This window comes from Pelodiscus sinensis, chromosome 9 (assembly GCF_049634645.1).
Source record: "Pelodiscus sinensis isolate JC-2024 chromosome 9, ASM4963464v1, whole genome shotgun sequence".
Taxonomy (NCBI): Eukaryota; Metazoa; Chordata; order Testudines; family Trionychidae; genus Pelodiscus; species Pelodiscus sinensis.
In genome coordinates this window covers 29,629,691-29,651,984 of record NC_134719.1, presented here as the reverse complement: position 1 = coordinate 29,651,984, position 22,294 = coordinate 29,629,691, and the positions used below count along the sequence as shown (strand labels likewise).

At 43.1% G+C, this 22,294-nt stretch overlaps 1 protein-coding gene across 4 annotated transcripts in view; it reads right to left on the bottom strand.

Moving 5' to 3' along the window:
- SPATA1 (spermatogenesis associated 1) overlaps positions 1-22,294 on the bottom strand; it is a 35,492-nt gene that overhangs the window by 4,857 nt on the left and 8,341 nt on the right. For all 4 annotated transcript variants that reach the window (XM_075936354.1, XM_025183183.2, XM_075936356.1 and 1 more), the window contains 7 exons: positions 18,534-18,587; positions 18,104-18,440; positions 11,242-11,490; positions 6,186-6,309; positions 5,962-6,022; positions 3,540-3,657; positions 1,697-1,822 (listed from right to left, as the gene is read on the bottom strand). In XM_075936354.1, coding sequence (XP_075792469.1) covers positions 1,697-1,822; positions 3,540-3,657; positions 5,962-6,022; positions 6,186-6,309; positions 11,242-11,490; positions 18,104-18,440; positions 18,534-18,587 — 1,069 coding nt within the window. The remainder of the gene's footprint in view (positions 1-1,696; positions 1,823-3,539; positions 3,658-5,961; positions 6,023-6,185; positions 6,310-11,241; positions 11,491-18,103; positions 18,441-18,533; positions 18,588-22,294) is intronic.

Below are 22,294 nucleotides of genomic sequence, written 5' to 3'. Positions count from 1 at the left end.
GGGCCCACAGAGGAAACCTCACTATCCATTGCTCAAGAGGATGTTTCCCCCATCACGGGAACAGAAATTCTCAATAGACGAGACAGGGTAATAAGACCAGTAAAATGGTTAACTTATGATGCACCTGGGGTGAATAGTGAGGAGCCCATACATTTAACACACAGGCTTGTACAAGCTAAAGTGGGCTTCCTGAGGCCCTTTGGGGGGAAACAGTAGTGGGTATAGCAGGGGGTGTGATTTGTCGGGATGACAAATTCTTGGCTGGGGGGAGGATGTAAGCGGGGTCAGGGTAAACTCTACCCTGACATCTGGTGGTGAACTGTGGTGAGTGGTGCAAAGAGACTTCAGGGGCTGATCCCAATTTGCATAGACACACCCACCCTGTCTAGTATGTGCTCACAGCAGCCCAAATGGTCACTTTGGCCACTGTGGGATCCCCAGTCTCTCTGTTATTGAGGCAGGGGGGATAAAAGTGTTGCTACCCTGATTATGCGAATCAAGGACAATGGAATGGTTGAACTGTTTATGACAGAGGGATTCGCCATAAACTAAGTAGCACTCGCTAGACAAGGGGCATGGGTTCCAAACCCAGCCAAGTTGAGAGAGACCTTTGTACCTGGTGGTAGGGCCCTGTCTGAGGGTCTAAACAACACTGATTGCATGAGGAGTAATGGTAGTTTGAATAAGAAAGCCTAATTTGAACTACCTACTCTGTGCCACGTGTAGCTATGGGCACAGAGTCTGTACTAATGGGGATTTAAAAATGGTGGTGCCTAGCAAGATGCAAATGAAGCCTGGGATATTTAAATCCTGGGCTTCATTTGCAACTCTGATTGACTACATTAACCACCCTAGTTCAAACTATGGTGATAGTGTAGACATACCCATAGATATTTATGAGAGTACCATTGAGTATCAATGGGAACAGGCATTTTAATCCTCAACCTCTCTACTACACTTATTCACAAAAATGAAACATTTGACAGGTAGGCTACGTCTACACTGGCATGATTTTCCGGAAATGCTTTTAATGGAAAAGTTTTCCGTTAAAAGCATTTTTGGAAAAGCGCGTCTAGATTGGCAGGACGCTTTTCTGGAAAAGCACTTTTTCTGGAAAAGTTTCTGTGGCCAATCTAGACGCGCTTTTCTGCAAAAAAGCCCCGATCGTCATTTTCGCGATCGGGGCTTTTTTGCGGAAAACACTACTGTGCTGTCTACACTGGCCTTTTTCCGGAACAGTTTTCCGGAAAAAGACTTTTGCCTGAATGGGAGCAGCATAGTTTTTCCAGAAAAGCACTGATGATTTTACATTAGATCGTCAGTGCTTTTCTGGAAATTCAAGCGGCCAGTGTAGACAGCTGACAAGTTTTTCCGGAAAAGCGGCTGATTTTCCGGAATAACTTGCCAGTGTAGACACAGCCGTATTGTTTATCCACAGGCCCAACCTTAGGGCAAGGCGAGCAAGGTGGTTGCCTTGGGCCTTGTGCCTTCAGGGCCTCGCGCTGCCTACCACGTGCCTGCCCACGGCGCAGCCAAACACAGTGTGCCACATTGGGCCCCGCAAATTATTTGGCTGGGCCTGTTTAACCAGCTGCAATCTCTGTAATTAAGCATGTATTATAACACTAGATAGAGAAAGGCAGATAAAATTTTCACATTTACTTTCACACAGTTATGATACAGTTGAAAAACATACCCTGATATCTCCTCAGCTTATTTTGTTCAAGCAAACCTCTGACTTTCTTAACCAGTTCCTCTCTAGTTCTTTCCATGTGCCGTCTTTCAGCCTTCATTTGTTTCAGCTGTTCAGCCATCTTGCTTGCTAAAGAAATGACACCCTATACTTAGTAAAGTCTGAATACGAAACGTGGGAAAGGCAAGTTTCAGTGAAGTGCAAGTGCCATAAAGCATACCCAACTTTTTCATTGTGTATCCCTTGCAGGAACATAAAATAAGGATTCCCATTTAGCATGCTGGTTTCTGTGAATCTCTTTATAGGCACTTAACTCTCCCCATCTCATGCCTTTTATGCCAAACCTGAAAGCTTAACTCAAGGTTTTGAATTCCAGGCTGCCTAAAAGTTAGATACTGCAACTATTAAGTCCTCTTCTTGAATCCAGACCTTGCTGGTGCAAGAAGTGTAAATCATACCTGCCTGCACCAGTCTGGCACACTATATAAAAGGGTGATGTAAATGCAGAATGCATCAGTCATTTATAAATGCACAAATGAATTAGAACGAATGTCCATATTAAATGCATATACATGACTAAAAATATATTTAAAAGGAAGGTGCGAGAAACATGTTACAGGTATTGAAAACTGTTGCCAGATAACCAAAAACTGAAGAGGGATAGTTCTTGCTGAAAGCATTTTGCTAAATATACATACTGCAGCAAAAGGGTTGATAGTGGACAGGGGTAAATTCAGAAAGGGGGACATAGACACCAAACTCTCTTGTGAGGCACCCAAGTCCAACATTTAGATGCCAAGGGCATTCACAGAACCACTGCTCAGCTTTGGGATGTTTAGCTATCGGGAAATAGAATAGTCAACTAACCACATGAATTCTTAGCAGTTAGTCAACTATTCTACAGTCCATGGGGGCAAATTCAGCAGCCAGTGTGCTCTGACCCCACTTCCGGGGAGCCCCACTGCCACCTCGTACTTTTGCCTCTATCAGAGCAGCAGTGTGGGGAGGCAGGCGGAAGCTGGTCTGTGAAGGGGGCCTGTTTAAAAACCAGCAGCAGTGCAGGGTAGAAGCAGCCCCTATCCATGCGGAATCTGGTAAGCACCTGCTAAATCGAATGCTGAGGATGGCCCCGTTGACTGCAGAACTCCTTGCAGTTGTGAGGAATAAGGGAAGTCGACAGGAGAGTTTCTCCTGTTGACCTCCCACTCTGGGGGCTGCTCCAGAAAATTGATACAAGGTATGTTGACTCTACCTACACAATTCACATAGCTGAATGCGTATCTTTCATTGATTTTTCTCTGCCAGTGTAGACGTGGCCTCGGGGTTTTGAATTCCATTAGGCAGCAGGCTGCCTAAAAGTTACATATCACAACTGTTAAGTCCCCCTGAAGTACAAATTACACCTGCCTGCACCAGTCTGGCAAACTGCAACCAGGGGCATTTAGTTACCTCCATTGCTCTAGTTATGAGTTTCTGTTATTGGAAATTAGCTCTGTGTTAATAGTTGGAGATCCACAGTGATCCTTTTAACAGTCATCTTAGCAACATACCACCTTAAGCCAGTGCCATCTTATGTAGTCCCCCTAAAACAGAGGAGGTCACAAAATCATTGTGTCATTATAACCTCCCACTGGTGGTTTTTCAGCCACTGAGAGCATCTGCCAAATTCTGTGCCATTTGTTACACAGAGCCCATTGAAGTGATAAGTGCTTGCAATTTTTAAACACCAGTTCAATTTTAGCAATAGAACTAACACTATGCACTTATAAATTCAACTTTTAAAATAAACATTCACATCTTGAATAAATATTTAACTCCTAGTGATTTCTTGGAAGCATATACTTACTCTCTGTTTGAAATATGGGAACTTGAATTCTGTTTACAGAAAGAGCCAGCAGAGGTGGAGCAGGAGGAGAAATGTATTGACTTGAATACTCAAGATGATTCACGTTATTCTGATCTGTCTAGAGGCAAATGAAAAATATAGAAACTCTGGAATATCTGTCCTGTATTTAGAGAATCATTTTTAATCAAGTTAATATGCACAGGGGACCAAACTCAGCCACCCTCTTCATCTGTGATCCCTGATAAGAATGCATAGGTGAATGGGAGGTTTGAATTTGGCTTAGCCTTCTTTTTTTGTGTTGTCAGAAGAAATGTCTACTGAGTTCTGTCATACAGACCTCTGCAAACCAAATAAAGGCAATAGGGTTGCACAGATAAATCTAATGGCAGAAGTAAGCTTAAAGAACTTTAAATTCTGGCGATGATGGATGAGAAGAAAAGAACCTAGCTTCTTTCTCACGTCCAGGTTGAATTTTAAGGCTGATGAAAAAAATCTTTTTATTTGTCAATTGAGAACATTTTATATAGAAATCATTGAGCTACATCATGAAGCTCCACAATGATAATTTTATAGAATCTCATTTCAGAGAAAACTGAACATTAACATTTCAGATAACTTTTATGAGCTGTCCATTTTTCTAACACATTTTTCTGAGAGAGATCTTTTGAAACTCTAGTGAATCTTTCATTATTCCTGACAAACATACTGAGTTCAAAGAGTTGTGGTAATCTTTTTTATTATTTAGCTTTTGGCTTATTGATTTTTATGCATGATTATCTTTTATCACTAATAAAATTAAATAAAAATGTAAATATGTGTAATCACACACTCTGCCTGTATAATTTATGATAGTATAAAAAGAACTTGTACTAAAAGTCGCACTTCATATACAATGCATCTGGCATGATGTTCCTTCTGACAACTAACAATCGTTTCCTTAAAAAAAATATAAAAGAAAGAACTTTCAATTGCTGTGAAGTAGAGCTGTGTGAAAAAGAAAAAGTTGGAAAAAATTGTAAAAATGTGTGTCAAATATTGAATTTTTCATTTTTTCAGCCACCTATACTCTAAACATAGCAGAAGTCACAATAGCAGTTTTTGTATTGTCTAGTTCTTTTCGTAGGATTCTACAAAATTAATTCAACTAATGATCAAAAATCACTCCACTGCAGAGAGTGTGACTGTGCTAGTTAAACCCATTTGATCCCTAATGTCAGAGTTTAAGTGGTACTCCATGCCACAGATGCATCTTCTGCACTGTTTGAAAGATGCTCTAAATTAGACTTTATAGACATACTAGAGGATTTACCCATCATTGCTCAGGTCCTTAACTAAAATAATTGTTTTCTTCATTAAATCATTGCCCTGGGATGGGGCTGGAGATGGGAGGTTCAGCATGTAGGCTGCCCCGGGGACAGAGGACAACTCCACACTTATGTCACCACAGCAGCTTGGAGCCAGGTAAGAAGTACCTCTCTATGGTTTCCGCAGCTGCAGTGGGCACAGCCAGGGAAGGGGTGCATATCACTGGCTGGGGGGACAGACAGATTGTCAGACACATTAACAGACAAACTCTCTCAAATATATAGCATATAGCTGTCCCTTTCTGTACTCCTCCCCTTCCTGCCTTAGTGGAGGGCTATGGCTGTCCTCATACCCATCTCTGGCCCCTTGCTGCCCTCCTGTGGTCATTATACAATATAACTGTCTCTGCCAGCAGACCCCCTCCTTTCCATTTTATGAGAAAAACTGCATTCCAGGCACATTCCATTGTCCTGGTACAGCTGAACTCTTACCTTGCTTTAAGTTATGTTAACAGGAAGCTGCATGCGTACCAAATTTGGTGGTCCTAGCTCTTACTGTTTAGGAGGAGTTCTTGAACAAACAGACTCACAGATAGATGGGACAGACACACAGACACACAACCCCACCTAAATACATAGTAGATTATCCCTGTTGCTTCCAGAAGTCTCAAAATAAGTGGGTTTTGATATTATACTTCCATGGCATTTGTACTTACACTTCTAAATATTGCCAGTAGGAAATGGACACTAATTACTAAAAAGTAATCTTTAATGTAAAAAATATATATTTATGGTTGGTAGTTGGCAAACCCAAACTCAGTTAAGATTTAAAAAACTATCATAATAAATCATACATGTTGTTTCTATTAAATGTAACAAGTTGCTAGTCACTGTAATGCCTGCTTTTGAGTTTATTCTTTGCTTAAACAGTTGTTTATTTTCATTTGCAAATTTTTTCAAAGCAGAATCAACTTTTTTCAGTTACACTCAAACCTACACTTGAATAATACATCTTCATAACCTGATCCAGCAGAAATGAAAATTAGGATTTTTTCCTGGTGGAAGAAATGGATCTATTTCTTTATATGATCACTAATATTTTATCTTTGAAAACATACCTTAACATCCTGTTTGACATCAGTATCAGTCAAAGATGCTCTAATTTGATGCTGCTGAGGGCTGAAGATAAAATCAAAGTACCAAGTGAAAATAAATTTTAAAAACTTTAATTTATGTTAAATTTAATTAAAATATATATTTTTCCAGTTTCAGTTGATAGAAGTCCTTAAAGAAGATTCTACAAATGAAATATTTTGTCAGCATTACTACTCACTATATTTACCTTTTTTTATTGTGCAAATAGTCCATGTCTCCATCTTCCAATGATTCTGGAATTCCAGAATCCCTTGTAGTGTTTCTTCCCATCCTGATAGCATTTAGATTGTCTCTGTTTTCCATATTTGCACCTGCAATTATAGGGATTTCTTCTACAGCAAAGTACAAAATTTTTAAGCTACATATACAATGCTCAAGAGTTCCTTTGGACTTTACTAGCCTACCAAAAGAACCAAGTTAAAAACAGGTCTAGTTAGCATAATTTAAAAAAACTTTGAAAACTCATTTCACTTTAGGGAAATTAAAATGAATCTGGCAACTATACTGCATACAAATATGATTTTGGACATTTCCTGATTTTATCATTTGAAAAAAAAGAGAATCCAGTCATTTGCACTTCCAGTATCTGACTTCAAAGACAGGAAATATTAGCTTTCAGTACTCAGCAGCCATACCATATTAGATGAAAATGTGTATCTAACAGATCTCTTTCAAAAACATTTTGAATTCTGTCAGGGTATGTCTACACTACAGCATTAATTCGAACTAACTTAATTCAAATTAGTTAATTTGAACTAAGCTAATTCAAATTAGTGCATCTAAACCTAAAAACTACTTCGAATTAGCGTTTGCTAATTTGAAATAGCATGTCCACATCGAGTGGAGCTGAACCGAAGTTAAGGCTGGCCGGAACCAGTGCCGGCAGGGCATCAGGTTAGGACTTAGAGTGTGGAGCTGCTGCCTCAGGCTAACCGAGGGTTGTGCTTAAAGGGACCCGACCCCCACCCCGGACAGACAGTTCTCACGGTTCCCCGCTTGCTTGTTTACCTCGATGAGGGACAGCAAAGCAGTCCTGACTTGGAGTGCCCTGAGTGCACTCACTCGGCACATCATAGCACTTGGCCATCAGCCCAGCTGCACTTGCCGCAGGCTGCCATCCGGGGGGAGGGGTCAGTCGGGGGGCTGTCAGGACCCAGGGGGCCCTGCAGGAGAGCTTCCACCCCGAGGAGTCTGCAGCTCATGCCCCATTCCTCCCTCACCTCCTTTCACTTACCCTTCCCTAGCCCCCCTTCCTGATGTAAAAAATAAAGGACACGTGTTCAAAAATAGAAACTCTCTTTATTTAACAAAACTGGGAGGGGGAGCGATTAACCTCTGGGGAGGCTGGGAAAAGGAGGTGGGAGAGGGGAAGAGAGAGGGTGGAAGAGGGGAGGGGGAAACCTGGGAGGAGGAAGCTGGAAGGGGGAATCCAGGGGAAGAAGGAGGAGGGGAAATATAAAACTATGGTACGCCATATCTTCAGTACTGTGTACAGATGTGGTCTTCTCACCTCAAAAAAGATATTCTGGCCTTGGAAAATGTTCAGAAAAGGGCAACTAAAATGATTAGGGGTTTGGAACAGGTCCCATATGAAGAGAGGCTAAAGAGACTGGGACTTTTCAGCTTAGAAAAGAGGAGACTGAGGGGGGATATGATAGAGGTCTATAAAAGCATGAGTCGTGTGGAGAGGATGAATAAAGAAAAGTTCTTTATTAGCTCCCATAACATGAGGACTAGAGGACACCAAATGAAATGAATGGGTAGCAGGTTTAAAACTAATAAGCGAAAGTTCTTCTTCACCCAGCACATAGTCAACCTGTGGAACTCCTTGCCACAGGAGGTTGTGAAGGCTAGAACTATAACAGAGTTTAAAGAGAAGTTAGATAAATTCATGAAGGTTGGGTCCATGGAGTGCTATTAGCCAGGGGGTAGGAACGGTGTCCCTGGCCTCTGTTTGTGGAAGGCTGGAGATGGATGGCACGAGACAAATCGCTTGGTCATTATCTTCAGTCCATCCCCTCCGGGGTACCTGGTGTTGGCTGCTGTCAGCAGACAGGCTACTGGGCTAGATGGACCTTTGGTCTGACCCAGTACGGCCATTCTTATGTTCTAAGCTCAGGGCTCAGGGTCGGGGGTCTCACTGGATCAACTTGATTTTCATGCAAACCTGCTCCTGGGTTCGCATGTGACCTTTGGTGGCCAGGCTGGCAGCTATCCTGCCCTAGACGGCCGCATTCCTGTGCCTAGTGCAGAGGTCATGGACGTTGGAGGCCTCCCCCCAAACCTCAATGAGGTCCACGATCTCCGCACTAGACCAGGTGGGCGCCCGCCTCTTGCGCCCCGGGCAGGCTCTTGGGAGCCACCAGCCTGGTCCTGGGAAGAGGTGGAGGGCTGGGTGGCAGTGGGTGGCTGGCTCATCTTGTTCCAGGTGCAGGGTTTACTGGCTGGGTGCTGGCAGGCTTGCAACTGGCACAAGCACAGTAGCCAGACTGTGGCCCTTTAAGGGCTCCTGGGCCGGGAAGGGGGTAGAAGAGTTTCACTGGTTTGGCCCAGAATGGCCACCAGGGCAAGCTGGGGAGGGCTAGCCTCCAACTAGTTTGAATTAAGTGGCTACACAGCCCTTAATTCGAACTACTTAATTTGAACTAGGCGTTAGACCTTGTAGAATGAGGTTTACCTAGTTCGAATTAAGTGCTCCACTAGTTCGAATTAAAACTAGAGGTTTGTATGTATAGACGCTATTAATGTTCATTCGAACTAACAGCTGTTAGGAATCCTTGAAAGTAGGAATAAGGGATCTTGCGGAAAAGGGCTTATTTTCCGCAAGATCCCGTCTAGACTGGCGCTTTTCTCCGGCAAAACCCCGAGCCGGAAAAAAGCGGCAGCCATGTTCATGCAAATGCCGCGGGGGATATTTAAATCCCCCGCGGCATTTGCAATTCCGACTGGTCTCATTAGCATCCCTTTTCCGGAAAGGGGTGCCAATGTAGACACAGCCTTAGAGACTAACAGATTTATTAGGGCATAAGCTTTTGTGGGTCAAACCCACTTCATCAGATGAACTGAAGTGGAAGTTACAGAAGCAGAGATATATACTCCTGCCTCTGTAATTTCCACTCGAAAGGAAATATGAAACAACTGGACCTTGCGTATTGATACAAACCCACATTTCATGTGACAGAATAATAAGGATAGATGAATACAGCAGGAGGCATATGGTGTAAATGTGGATGAAATCCTGGCCTCACTTAAGACAATAGGAGATTTGCCATTGACTTCAGTGGAAACATGATTTTAGTTATGGATGATAATAATTGTTTACATTTACCATCTGCAAGTTCCAGTTTATCTGGATAAATGATAAATTCCAGATAGGAAAGAAAACTTTCTTGAATTAAAATTGCAAGAAAGCTGTTAGTTATTTAAGGAAACACTTTGGTTCAGTCAAAAAACTCTAGTCTTAAATTATGCTAGACATTCTGGGTACGTCTAGACTACATGCCTCTGGCGACAGAGGCATGTAGATTAGGCTACCAGGCATAGGAAAATGAAGCGGCGATTTAAATAATCGCCACTTCATTTAAATTTACATGGCTGCCGCGCTGAGCCAACAAACAGCTGATCAGCCGTTTGTCGGCTCAGCGCGGTAGTCTGGCCGCGCGGGTGTCGACATCAAAGGCATTTGTCGACCACCCAGGTATATCTCCTGGGATGAGGTATACCTGGGTGGTCAACAAATGCCTTTGATGTCGACACCCGCGCATCCAGACTACCGCGCTGAGCCGACAAACGGCTGATCAGCTGTTTGTCGGCTCAGCGCGGCAGCCATGTAAATTTAAATGAAGCGGCGATTATTTAAATCGCCGCTTCATTTTCCTATGCTTGGTAGTCTAATCTACATGCCTCTGGCGACAGAGGCATGTAGTCTAGACGTACCCTCTGAAAACACAAAAACTTGCCTCCCAATCTCTCCATTTCAAACACTAAGGCTGTGTCTAAACTGGCCAGTTTTTCCGGAAAATCAGCCGCTTTTCCGGAAAAACTTGCCAGCTGTCTACACTGTCCGCTTTAATTTCTACAAAAGCACTGACTTCCTACTGTAAGAAATCAGTGCTTCTTGCGGAAATACTATTCTGTTCCTGTTCAGGCAAAAGTCTCTTTTGCGCAAAGCTTTTGTGAAAAGGGCAAGTGTGGACAGCTCAGATTTGTTTTCCGCAAAAAAGCCCCGATTGCGAAAATGGCGATCTGGACTTTTTTGCGGAAAAGCGCGTCTAGATTGGCACGGATGCTTTTCCACAAAAAGTGCTTTTGCGGAAAAGCGTCCGTGCCAATCTAGACGCTCTGTTCCGAAAATGCTTTTAACGGAAAACTTTTCCGTTAAAAGCATTTCCTGAAAATCAAGCCAATCTAGACGCAGCCTAAGGGTATGGTTAATCAGTTGTGTGTAGCTTGAAATAAGCAATTTGCGTAGCTTATTTCAAAATAGAGCACTATTCCAGTGGCTTCCTTATTCCTTGGGCAACGAGGTTTACAGAAAAGAGGAATAAGATGCCCATTATTTTGAAATTAATTCAAAATAACGGGAGTCCTGCTAAGACACACACAATGCTATTTTTGGATATTGAATGTTATCCCCAAATAGTGCTGCTGTATTGACATACCCCAATGGATTACAGCTTATTTGGAGTTTCTAAACCAAACCATTTTGGAATTATGATCAACTAAATTTACAAATTCAAAAAAATACTCAGGAAGCAATCTCACCTCATTTTAAAAAAAACTTAATTTCCAAAGGCCTTTTCCCTTTTGCTTTATACTGTCCCAAAAAACTCAGTCCCAGCACAAAACAATGGCTGTGAAATTTCAGGTAGGTTTTGATTACATTAGGAAAGCAGAAGTCAAAGTGTTTTTTATAACTGAACACTGGCTTCACACTTTTTAGCTATTTCTCCACAATAAATTTTAAAGTTTATGCTGAAATTCCATTAAGTTATATAATAGTACCTATACATTGCAAGGATCTCAAAATAGTGTATGCAATTAAATAACTTTGGCAGAATAGGTTAAGGTAAAGGAAAGAACTGGGAATCCTTTGCTTTTGTGATGTGATTTCAAATAATTATTATAATATTGTTTAAACAGTTTTCATAGTGAAAATGGAGATTTTTTTTATTCTTGTTTAGCTTTATAGGCCCTCTTTCTAAAAAGCACCCTTAAAGAGAAGATGACTGAATTAATTATACCTTTTCTTCCAGGGGGAATACGATTTTCTTGAGTCTCGTTCTCAGCTTGTTCAACGATCTCTTTTTCATGATTTCTTGAAACAGTCCCTTTGTCTTTCTGACTCCATCTAAGTGTATTGGATTCTTCCTGATCCTGGCTGAGATGATATTTCTGAGAACTTTCCAAAGATGTAGGATTTTTTCCAGACTCCCACTTTTCAGAATGTAAACTACTTGGTATGTGGAGAGATCCATTAGATTCAATTTGGTCTGCATTACAATAGACCAGTATTACATGGGAAAAGAAATACACAATTTTAAATGGGCCCTTTAAAATGTTTTCTTCAGAGTCCAATAGCTGAAGACCTTTGAAAGCCTTATTAAATGAAAACAAACTAAAAGTGATATTCACAAAAGAGCAACACATCCCAAATATGTCTCAGAGCATAGTAGTAAGGAATAGATATAACCAGACCACATACACAAAATTAAAATAAAATAAACAGATTTTGAGCTTTCCCCTAGACCAGTGTTTCCAAATTGGTGCTCCACAGAATGTAAAGGTTCTACGAGAACTTGGCACTCCCCTGTTCCCTCTTAAAGAGACAGAGCCTTTTTGCAGCGGGACTCGGCGGGTCTTTTTTTTTTTGCGTGACAAATGTTACCCTGACAATCCTAGGGGTTCCTTGAAATTTTTTCAAGCTGAAAAGAGTTCTATGGCCAAATAAAATTGGGAAACACTGCCCATGACCAATGTTTCTCAACCTATTTTTTTTATAAAGTACCCCTTTAAAAAGAATGTATCCCCAGTACCTACAGTTTTCAGACATACAAATTTTTTTTCTACCATTGCAACACATTTGTTTAAACAATTTAATCATAGCTGGGTGGGTGATGACATTTTTGGGTGTAAAAAGTACAAAAATAAGAAAGTGCTGTAAAACAAAACAAAAATTCAGTTTTCTCCAAATTTCAGTTGTGTTGTCGTACCCCTCTCCCCTGACTTCTTTTGAGTACCCCTATGGGTACTCGTACCACTGGTTGAGAAACACTGCCCTAGACAACAGCAATGATAGAAAGAGAATTTCAGGGTTAGACAGGCCCCTCAAAAGAAATGTCCCTGCTTTCCAAGCACCCTAATTCAGCACTATAAGTGAAGTTAATGGTCACAGAACAGACTCCCAGAGCAAATAAGTCTTGGTAACATACAGAAGGTCAGGAACCGAGGCTATAAAATATCATGGGACTTATTGGTTGTACAGTACACTTTGGCATGTTTGCATATTACATCAGTTTCAGATATTGTGCCATCTGTCTTACCAACTATGCTGCCTATGCAAGAGATGCTGTCAATAGAATGAATTCAGGAATAGGTGGCACAAAGCACACACCTGTTGCATTTCTTAGACTACCAATTTAACCCCTCTGCATCCACTATATGATTCTCAGTGAAAATATTCCTCTCCTGCTTCCAACCAGTTGTCAATTGTCTAATTTGAAGGGAAGAAAATGGGATTGTGCTTATGATGCTGAGACACCTGCTCAGAATGATGCTGACAGACCAGCTCAAATCAAAGCCAAAGGCCAATTCTCTTCTGTGTGACTATCTAAGAAATATAAAGTGAGCTAGGAGGAATAGGATAGTTAACTTGCATGTGCATATAAAAAATGTTAACGTTATTGTTTCCACATATGTGTGACCTGTTGAATGCTGTTGTATTACATTATGTATTCTATATACTTACATTACCCTAGAATACTAAGTGTATTAGTATTAAGGTGGGAATTTATCTGATGAAAATGAATGAAGGATTGTGTCTGGCTGTACCAATGCATTTACATTGCATTTATTCATCACATGAGAGTGTAGCATTGGAAATGTAAAAGATTGCTAACTTCAAAGCATGGGCCATTGTCATAGAATCATGGGAGATTAGGATTGCCCAAAGGAAGACCAACCCCAACTAAATTATTCCAGTGAGGGCTTTGTCAAGCCTAGCCTTAAAAAACCTCTAAGGATGGAGATTCCACCACATATCTAGGTAACCCATTCCAGTGCTTTTTACCACCGTCCTAGTGAAATAGTTTTAGTGAAATAGTTTTTCCTAAAATCCAATCTAGACCTCTCCCACTACGACTTGAGACCATTGCTCCTTATCCTGTCACCTGTTATCATGGAGATTAGCCAACTTCCATCCTCTTCAGAATCCTCCTTTCGGTATTTTAAGGCTGCTACCAAACCCCCTCTCACTTTTTTCTTCTGCAGACTAAATAATCCTTCTTCCCTCAGCCTCTCCTCATAAGTCATGTGCTCTAGTCCCCTAATTATTTTTGTTGTCCTCGTCTGAATGCTCTCCAAATTGTCCACATGGTCTCTGTAGAAGGGGCCCCAAAACTGGACATAATACTTCAGACATGGCCTCACGAATGCCACATAGAGGGGAATAATCACTTCCCTTGATCTGCTGTCATTAGCAATGTTCCTATCAACGCAGCTCAATATTCCATTAGCCTTCATGGCTAAAAGGGCACACCGTTGACTTATATCCAGCTTCTTATCCACTGTAATTCCCAGATCCTTTTCTGCCAAATTGCTGCTTAGCTAGTCGGGCCCCAGCCTGTAGCAATGTATGGGATTCTTCTGCCCCAAGTGCAGGACTCTGCTCTTGTCCTTGTTGAACCTCATCAGATTTCTTTTGGCCCAATCCTCCAATTTGTCTAGGTAACTCTGGACCCTATCCCTAACGTCCAGCATATCTATCTCTCCTCTTATCTTAGTGTCAACCACAAACTTGTTAAGGGTACAATCCATCCCATAATTCAGATGATTAATGAAGATATTGAACAAAATCAGCCTCCCAGGACCAGCCCCAGGGGCATTGCACTTGACACCAGCTACCAAGTAGACACTGAGCCATTGATCCCTACCCACTGAACCCAACGATCTAACCAACTTTCTGTCCTCATTATAGTCCATTCATCCGTGTCATCCTTCTTTAACTTGCTGGCAGGAATACTGTGGGAGACTGTATCCAAAGCTTTGCTAAAGTCAAGGTATATCACATCCACTGCTTTCTCCTATATACACAGAGCCAGTTACCTCATTATAGAAGAGAATCAGGTTGGTCAGGCATGATTTGCTACTGAATTTATGCTGCCTATTCCTGATCATCTTCCTTTCCTCCAAGAGTTTTAAAATGGATTCCTTGAAGTCCTGCTCCATGATTTTTCCAGGGACTGAGATGAGGCTAACTGATCTGTAGTTCCACAGATTCCCCTTCTTTTCTTTTGTAACGATAGGCACATTTGCCGTTTTCCAGTCGTCCAGGACATCCCTTGGGTGTCATGAGCTTTTGAAGATAATGGCCAATGGCTCTGCAATCACATCAGCTAACTCTCTTAGCAGCCTCAGATACATTAGATCCAGCTCCATGGAAATGTGCATGTCTAGCTTTTCTAAATAGTCCTTAATCTCTTTTTTCATGACCGAGGGCTGCTCTTCCCCACTCTGTGCTGCCTAGCGCAACAGTCTGGGAACTGACCTTCTCTGTGAAGACCAAAACAAACAAACAAACAAACAAAAAAGCCTTTTCCACATCATCTGTCACTAGGTTGCTTTTCTCATTCAATAGGGGGGTCTCACTTTCCCTGACCTTCTTCTTATTGTTAGCATACTGATAGACACCCCTCTTGCTAGCCTTCACATCCCTTGCTTGCTACAACTCTAATTGCACTTTTCCCTTTCTCATTACACTCCTGCATTCTTCTTGTTCTTCTTAAACCTTTGTCAAAGTTTCCACTTCCTGTTAGACAATGGAAATTCACAGACTCTGTTAGCATTTAATCAACAAAGGAAGAGCTCATGCTGTGACTGAAAATGACTGCTAGATTGCCTTTCCTGGAAAGACACTATAAGAATGGACCCAGGGATCAATCATGCACTTATGAACTGTTTTGGATACTAACGGGGTAGAATATTGAACAAGTGGACTGAGATTGCCAAAATTACTGTGGATAACCCTAAGAGACTTATGGAAGATTTGCAGATTACTATATCTCTGCTATCACTTGGGACTTACAAACGTGGACTCCTCTATTAATGTATTCTACCAGCTTTAACCCTCTATAACTCTCATTTATATTCACTGGATAATAAACCTGTAGGTCATGTCTGCATTAGTTCTTACTTTTGGAAAACTTTTGTTGCTCAGAATGGGAACCTCCCTTTATGGATGCCATAAGTTTTTTCTGGCATAAGTGCTTGTGTGTACAGCACTATTTTGGTGGGAGAAGTTCACCTGTCAACATAACAACTACCACTCATTGTGTTGGTTTTATTAAGTCAATGGGAGAGTTCTCTCATATCAGCAAAACATGGCTACACAAGAGATCTCACAGCAGCACAGATGTATTGGTATATCTGTGATGCTGTGAACTTGTAAGTGTAGATATGGCCTTAGTTAGTTTACTAGAGAAACTGACTTCAGCCTTGTCTTTGGTGAGAACCAGAGTACCAACTTGACCTGGGGTAGGTGACTGGTGCTTTGGGAGTAAACCCTAATGGGATGTGATATATGGTATAGTGACCAATATCATAAAGTCCGATTTGTCTGGGTGGCAAAATAGGGTGGAGAGCCTAAGGAACTATTTGACCCCAGGGTAAAACTAACATAGTGACCCAGGGGTGCACATATATTACTTGCATGGTGAAATCTAATTATAGAATATACCACCACTTTGGGGTGTCTGCCCTGTTTTCTGACAATCTGATCTGAAATTGGGACGGACAGTTGTGAGCCACTTCAGATAGCATGACGGTTCTTTTTTTAAAGTTTCCTTATCAAATATAAAGGCCCAAAACAGCAAAAGAAATATCAAGTCTGAGCTTCCCTAGATTTTATGGAGAACACATTGGAGATCTCTTATGTATATTGTGAGATTAATCAGCTTTTAACTCAAAGGGCAGTGTATTAAATATTTGAAAGAAATCTTTTCTTCCCTCCTTTTGTAGAGTATTTTGGTTTAAGTGTGTGTTATCATAAAAAACAATGTTTTAAATCTCAATTAATCAAGTTTTAATGGCATGACCTCCCTGATGTCATAACCATACCAGTTCTCCAGACATCTACAGTCTCTCTGGCTATGTCTACATTGCACATTTATTCCAAAATAAGCCATTTCGAAATTTATATTTCAAAATAGCTTATTTTGAATAGTGCATCTACACAGCAAATGCCCATTGAAATAGCGCTTATTTTGAAATAGAGCGCTCACACTTATTGGATGCTGAATCGCATTTAAGGCCACCTGGAAGCACTTTGAGCAGGGCATCAGGATGGCACTCACTTCCCATAGCTGCTTTCCGAGGCTATCTGAGGGTCGTGTTTAAAGGGATCCCCTTGTACAGTCACGTTTCAGGCTCTTCTCCTTTGCCTACCTCCTTGAGGGACAGCAAAGCCTTTTCTTTATGTGCTCTGGTTGCCCTTGCGGACATAACAGCACTCCTGCCATGGAGCTGGACCTGACTCCAAGCCGTTGACAGCTCTTATGTCTCATGCACTGGCGCAGTTTCTGCAGGCTGCCCTTGTGGCTCTGCAGGAACAGGACCCCAAGCTCATTGCGAGGCACTACACAAGAAGTGCTGCTCATGCAACTCGACCCTACCCCCTGTGCACTGTCGCGTCTGGTGATGGGACACCAGCTCCAACTGGTGGGACTAGATCATCATGGAGCAGTGGGATACCCAGCAGTGGCTCCAGAATTTCAGCATGGGGAAGGAAACCTTCTTGGAGCTGTATGAGTGGCTCACTCCTGCCATCAGGGTCGGGGACATGGACATGCTGACAGGACACTCACAGAGACCCATTAGCCCCCTCCAGAAGCGGGTAGCCATTGCCATCTTGAAGCTCGCCACACCAGAAAGCTACTGATCTGTTGAGAACCAGTTTGATGTGGGGAGATTGACTGCCCAGGTCGTGGTCATGCAGGTATGGCGCTCTTAAGCTATTGTCCCAGGAGGGTGGTGAACTGCTGCAATGGGGTTCCCTAATGAAGGAAGGGGCAGTGGAAGCTCCCTCCCTGGAAGGTTTTTCAGTCCTACTCTCACAAAACCCTGCCAGGAATGGAGCAAGTTGAGGTTGCTCCTGGCGTGTGTTTGTGGGGCAGAGGTGCTTGGGGAACACCTGAGGGCCTTGGCAATCCTGTGAGTCTCTGTGTGGATCCTTCCACAAATAGTGTAGGCCATCAACACGATCCTGCTGCGCAGGGTCATCATCCTGGGTGACATGGATCCCATTGTCACCAGCTTTGCCGCGGTAGGCTTCCCCAACGGGGGGGAGAGGGAGGGACGAAAGGGCACTAATGGCACCCACATCCAGGAGCGTCCATAGATGAGCTGCCGGCAACTGGCGCCCCAGGCGAAACGCGCGATCAGCACCCCCGCCTCCAAAACCCTCAACGCCTTTTAACTTTGGCACCCGAGGCGACCACCTAGTTCGCCTCTATGGACGGGCCGCCACTGCCCACATCCCCATCCGGGCCCCTGACCACTGGGCATCTGAATACATGAACCAGAAGGGGTACTTTTCTGTGGTGCTTTAGGCCCTTGTGGACCACCAAGGCTGCTTCACTGATATCTATATCAGGTAGTTGGGGAAGATGCATGATGAAACTCCAGCCTCTTCCAGAAGCTGCCTTCCCTCATTTTTTTCCTCAACCGCACCATCAGGGGGACATGGACATGCTGACATGGATTGTAGGGGATGTAGCCCACTTCTGCTTCCCTGGCTTTTCATAGTGTAATCATCCATTTTCTTTTTCCGTTCCTGTTTAGGTTGATACCAAAGCATCTCATTTTCCATCCCCCATACTAGTTAAATCTTACCTTTCCTTCTATGAGGAATCTGTTTTTCTTGAATCCTGTTGTTCAGGCTTTGGTCACGTTTTATGTGCAAAACTGGAATAGTTTCTTTTTCTATCTCATGCCATCCTAAAGGATTATAATCTTTCTGATTCTGCCTCAGAGTATTTTTAAGTGGACTTCCTAAAAATGTTGGACTTTTTTCAGGCTCTTTCTTTGGAAGATTTAAAGACTGAAAGATTGGTCCATGGGGAGAACTACAGGATTCTGCATTAAAGTGCTGTGTATCTGGAGTTGATGATGAATAAACAATTTCTAAGTAGTCCACTCCTGGGAGCAAATATAATTCAGGATGAAGTGCCTAAAATATACAATATGTTAATTGAACAAGGAAGATATAAGCAATTTGAAGTGCACACTTGAAATGACAACTTGAAAATTATATGATACATACATGTGGGGGAGCAAATAACTTGACTTTCAGTTCTGTTTCTTGCTTTGCCTTTACCTTGGAACATAAAAAAGCAAGTAAAATCAACAAAACACTTACGTAAAAGGAATGCAACATTCCATTCCATTTGTATATGTTTTTACTATCAGATGTATTGCTCGGGTCTTTAACTTAAGTAATATTTTTAAATAAATGAAAATTGTACATGCTTTCTTTAAATTATTGTATTTTATGAAAATGAAAGTTAGATTGAGGGTAGGGGTGTTAGACTAGTCGACTTTCTGATAAGCAAATGCTAGTCCAGGGGTGGCCAACCCATTTAACAAAGAAAGCCGAAACAGCGGTGGAACAAAAATGGAAAGAGCCGCACCAGAATTGTCAGAGGAAAGCCTCCCAGAATTGTCAAGCAAAAAAAAAGTTGCCCCTTTAAGAAACAAGCTTAGGCTTTTTGGCCATATCAGGCTCCCGTCGACAGCCGCCATCTGGGACACCATTTTGAATCACCGCCCTGGTGAGCACAGGGAAGCCGGGGGCCATTTGGGGGGGGAGGGGCGAAGGAGCGGCCACCCCTGTGCTAGTCGATTCCCTCCTTCTATCATACAGAGGCAGCAAAGGAGGGGGAAGAAGGGGTACCTCAAAGTGGCAGTACTACACAGCTGTGTGGCACTGCAGCTTTGAATCCCCAAGGCTTTGAAACCAGATCAGCTGTGCCGGGGCTTCCCCTTTAAAATGCTGCCTCTGGCGTTTCAAAGGGGCAGCTGCTAAGGAGTCCTGAGTCAGCTGGGGACTCCCTAGCTGATCCTGGGTTCCCAGAGGCATTTCACCAGAACCCAAGGTCACTCCCCAGCTGACCCCAGGTTCTGTGGAAATGCCACGTAGAACCCGGGGTTAGCTTGGGGAGTCCCCAGCTGACCCTGGGTTCCGCTATTACGCGGAGTCCAGGATCAGCTAGGGACTGCCCAGCTGATCCTGGGCTCCCCACGGCATTTCAACAGAACCCAGGACCAGCTGGGGGGGTTCCCCCGCTAACCCCAGGCTCCATGGCTTTAAAATGCACAAAAGCCCCTGCTAAGGACTCATACATTTCAAAGCAGGCACACTACGTGTAGCCCAGAGTCAGTGGGACTTCCCACTGGCCAGGGGCTGCAGGAGGTGTTCCGCATTCCTCCTTTGAAATGTACAAGACCCCCAGCAGGGACTCTTGTGCATTTCAAAGGAGGAATGCGGAAGTGCCTATCGACTAGTCAAGTAGTTGATGGAAATTCCATCGACTACTCTCGACTAGTCAATTAACCACAATTTAACATCCCTAATTGAGGGTTTGGGGGTAAGAAGAGGCAAGGGCTGGGTGGCTTAGGGTAGAGGGTTAGGAGGAGTGTGGGGGCTCAAGGCAGGGGGTGGAGGCCTCAGGGCAGGAGGAAGGAAGTGGGGGACTCAGGGAGAAGAAGGTGGGGGTGAAAGATTCAGGGCAGGGGGCTCAGGACAGGGGGATGGGAGGTATGTGTGTGTGAGAAGCTTACCAGGGCCACCTGTGGCACTGAGGGCGGTGCTGCTCCTGCAGAGGATCCCAGAGGGCTGTGGCAGTTCTTCCCAGCCAGTGGCTCCTACTGAGGGGCTGGGACTGTGCTCCCGAGATGGAAGCTCCTTCCGGGAGGGAGGAATCTGGGTCTGCGCGCTTCTTAAGTGGGGTTGGGGCTCTGCAGGCTGACCCCAGGTTGCAGCTGCGCCCCACCCTGGCCTGCAGCCTATTGGGAGGGAGGGCAGGGAGCAGGCCCCAGCCTGCTGCTGTCTCCCTGGTCTGCAGCTGCTCCAGGGGAGCCTTGCTTGGAGCAGTGGCCTCCCATCCTGCAGCCTGTTGCAGGGGGCAGCACTTTGTGGGCTGGCCCCATCCTCCAGCTGCTCACCACCCTGCAACTGGTCTGGAGGTTGGCGCTTCAGGGGTTGCCCCTGCTCTCCAGCAGCCCCCTCCATCCTGCAGCCTGCTTCAGGGGGCTTTCCAGGAAGCAGGCCAGGTTCCTGGGCTGCCTCTGGCTTCTAGTGATCCCTCTGCGGCCTGCAGGATGTTGGGGGGTGAGGCTCTGGGGACTGCCCCCCTACAGTGGCCCATGTCCTGCAGGCTGTCTGGGGTGGCAGGTTCCAGGGGTCATCCCCTCCTCTAGAGGCCCCTCGTGGCCTTCAGGCTCTCCACCATGGGGAGCTGGATCAGGGTATCTGACGGGGGGCTACTCACCCAGTCTGGTGGCAGGCAAGATGGCGGAGCCCCAGTCGTGCTGACCACTCTCTTTGTGCTGCAGCTGCCCCCTATGGCCACTCTCAGTACTGCGTCCCTCCTCTCCTTCCCCTCCCTTTCCATGTTATCAAAAACAGTCCTATTCCTGACACTTCCCATTTTCCAGGCACAACCAAGTGCTGATCCTTGTATAAGTTAGGGTAAGTGGAAGCTGCATACCAAATTTGGTGGCCCTACCTCTTATGATTTAGGAGGAGTTCTTGAACAAACAGACTCTCAGACGCACAGACAGACGGACTCACAAACAGATGCACTCTGAAGTATTGAGAGAGATTTTCTTTGTGAGTGGCATGAGAAGTAACATTTATGACACTAGCATTGTAATATGAATTGGCTTTGGATGAGAAGAACATAGATGACAATTCTTTGTTTTCTGACATGGTATCTATTCATTTGTATTTTTGTCAGACTCCAAATGTGTACTATAATCAATCCAAGAAGACAGTGTGTGTATTTTTATAAACATTGTCCCCCTTTTTACTTTCACTTAGGACTCAAAGGACTAAGCCAACTCTCAGATGAAGTTAGTGGAGACACTCCCCTTTGACTTTATTAGAAATTGGATTAGGCCCAGTCTGAAGGAAGTGTACGTTAAGTAATTTGGTTCTCAATTCAATTGTTAAAACCAAATACATATTTTAATATAGAAAAAGAATCCACTAACTCTCCTGATGACTTCTATCATGACTAAAGGTTTTTTTATTAGTTGTTGTTTATCTTTGGCTATGTTCTTTTAAAGTTTCAGAGGGGTAGCCATGTTAGTCTGTAATATAAAAAACTTAAACAACAACAAATAGTCCGGAAGCACCTTACAGACTAACAAAAAATATAGATGGTATCATGAGTTTTTATGGGCACAACCCACTTCTTCAGACAAATGGAAGATTCTCACTCATCTTAATACACATTAATCACCTGAGATTTTGTTGATTTAAGCGCATATTTGAAATCGGTATGTCTTATGCAGAATAAGAAATCTGAATTTACATTTAATCCTGTCTTCAACCAATGAAATAAATTCAATTAAACAAAATAGAAGATAAAATTCTGTTCTGTTATTCAAAGGCAATAATATTGTTTTCACTGTCTATAAATAATTTTTTTTTAAAGTTAACAAGTTTTTTCTAATTCAAAGGTTTTCCTCAATCAAATGTCCCTTAGAAAGGTGCAGCTCTTGGAATAGCTTACGTTGTTACTGTTGTGAAACCACAGAACTGAAAACCTCAGCAAATATTTGATCACAGAAATAAAAATACAAGAGGTTACCATGACCCCAAACAAACAATAAGATTATGCCAACTGCATAAGACTATTTTAAAATTTACAAAATTAAAACAATATTTACAGGTTGGTGCTAAAAATATTCATTGATTTATGCTACGATATTTTTCTTTATTAAAGAAAAAATACTTTATTAAATACCTGACAATCTTAGTAGAGCAGGGAGAAAACTTCCTTGTTCTGCTTCAGAAAA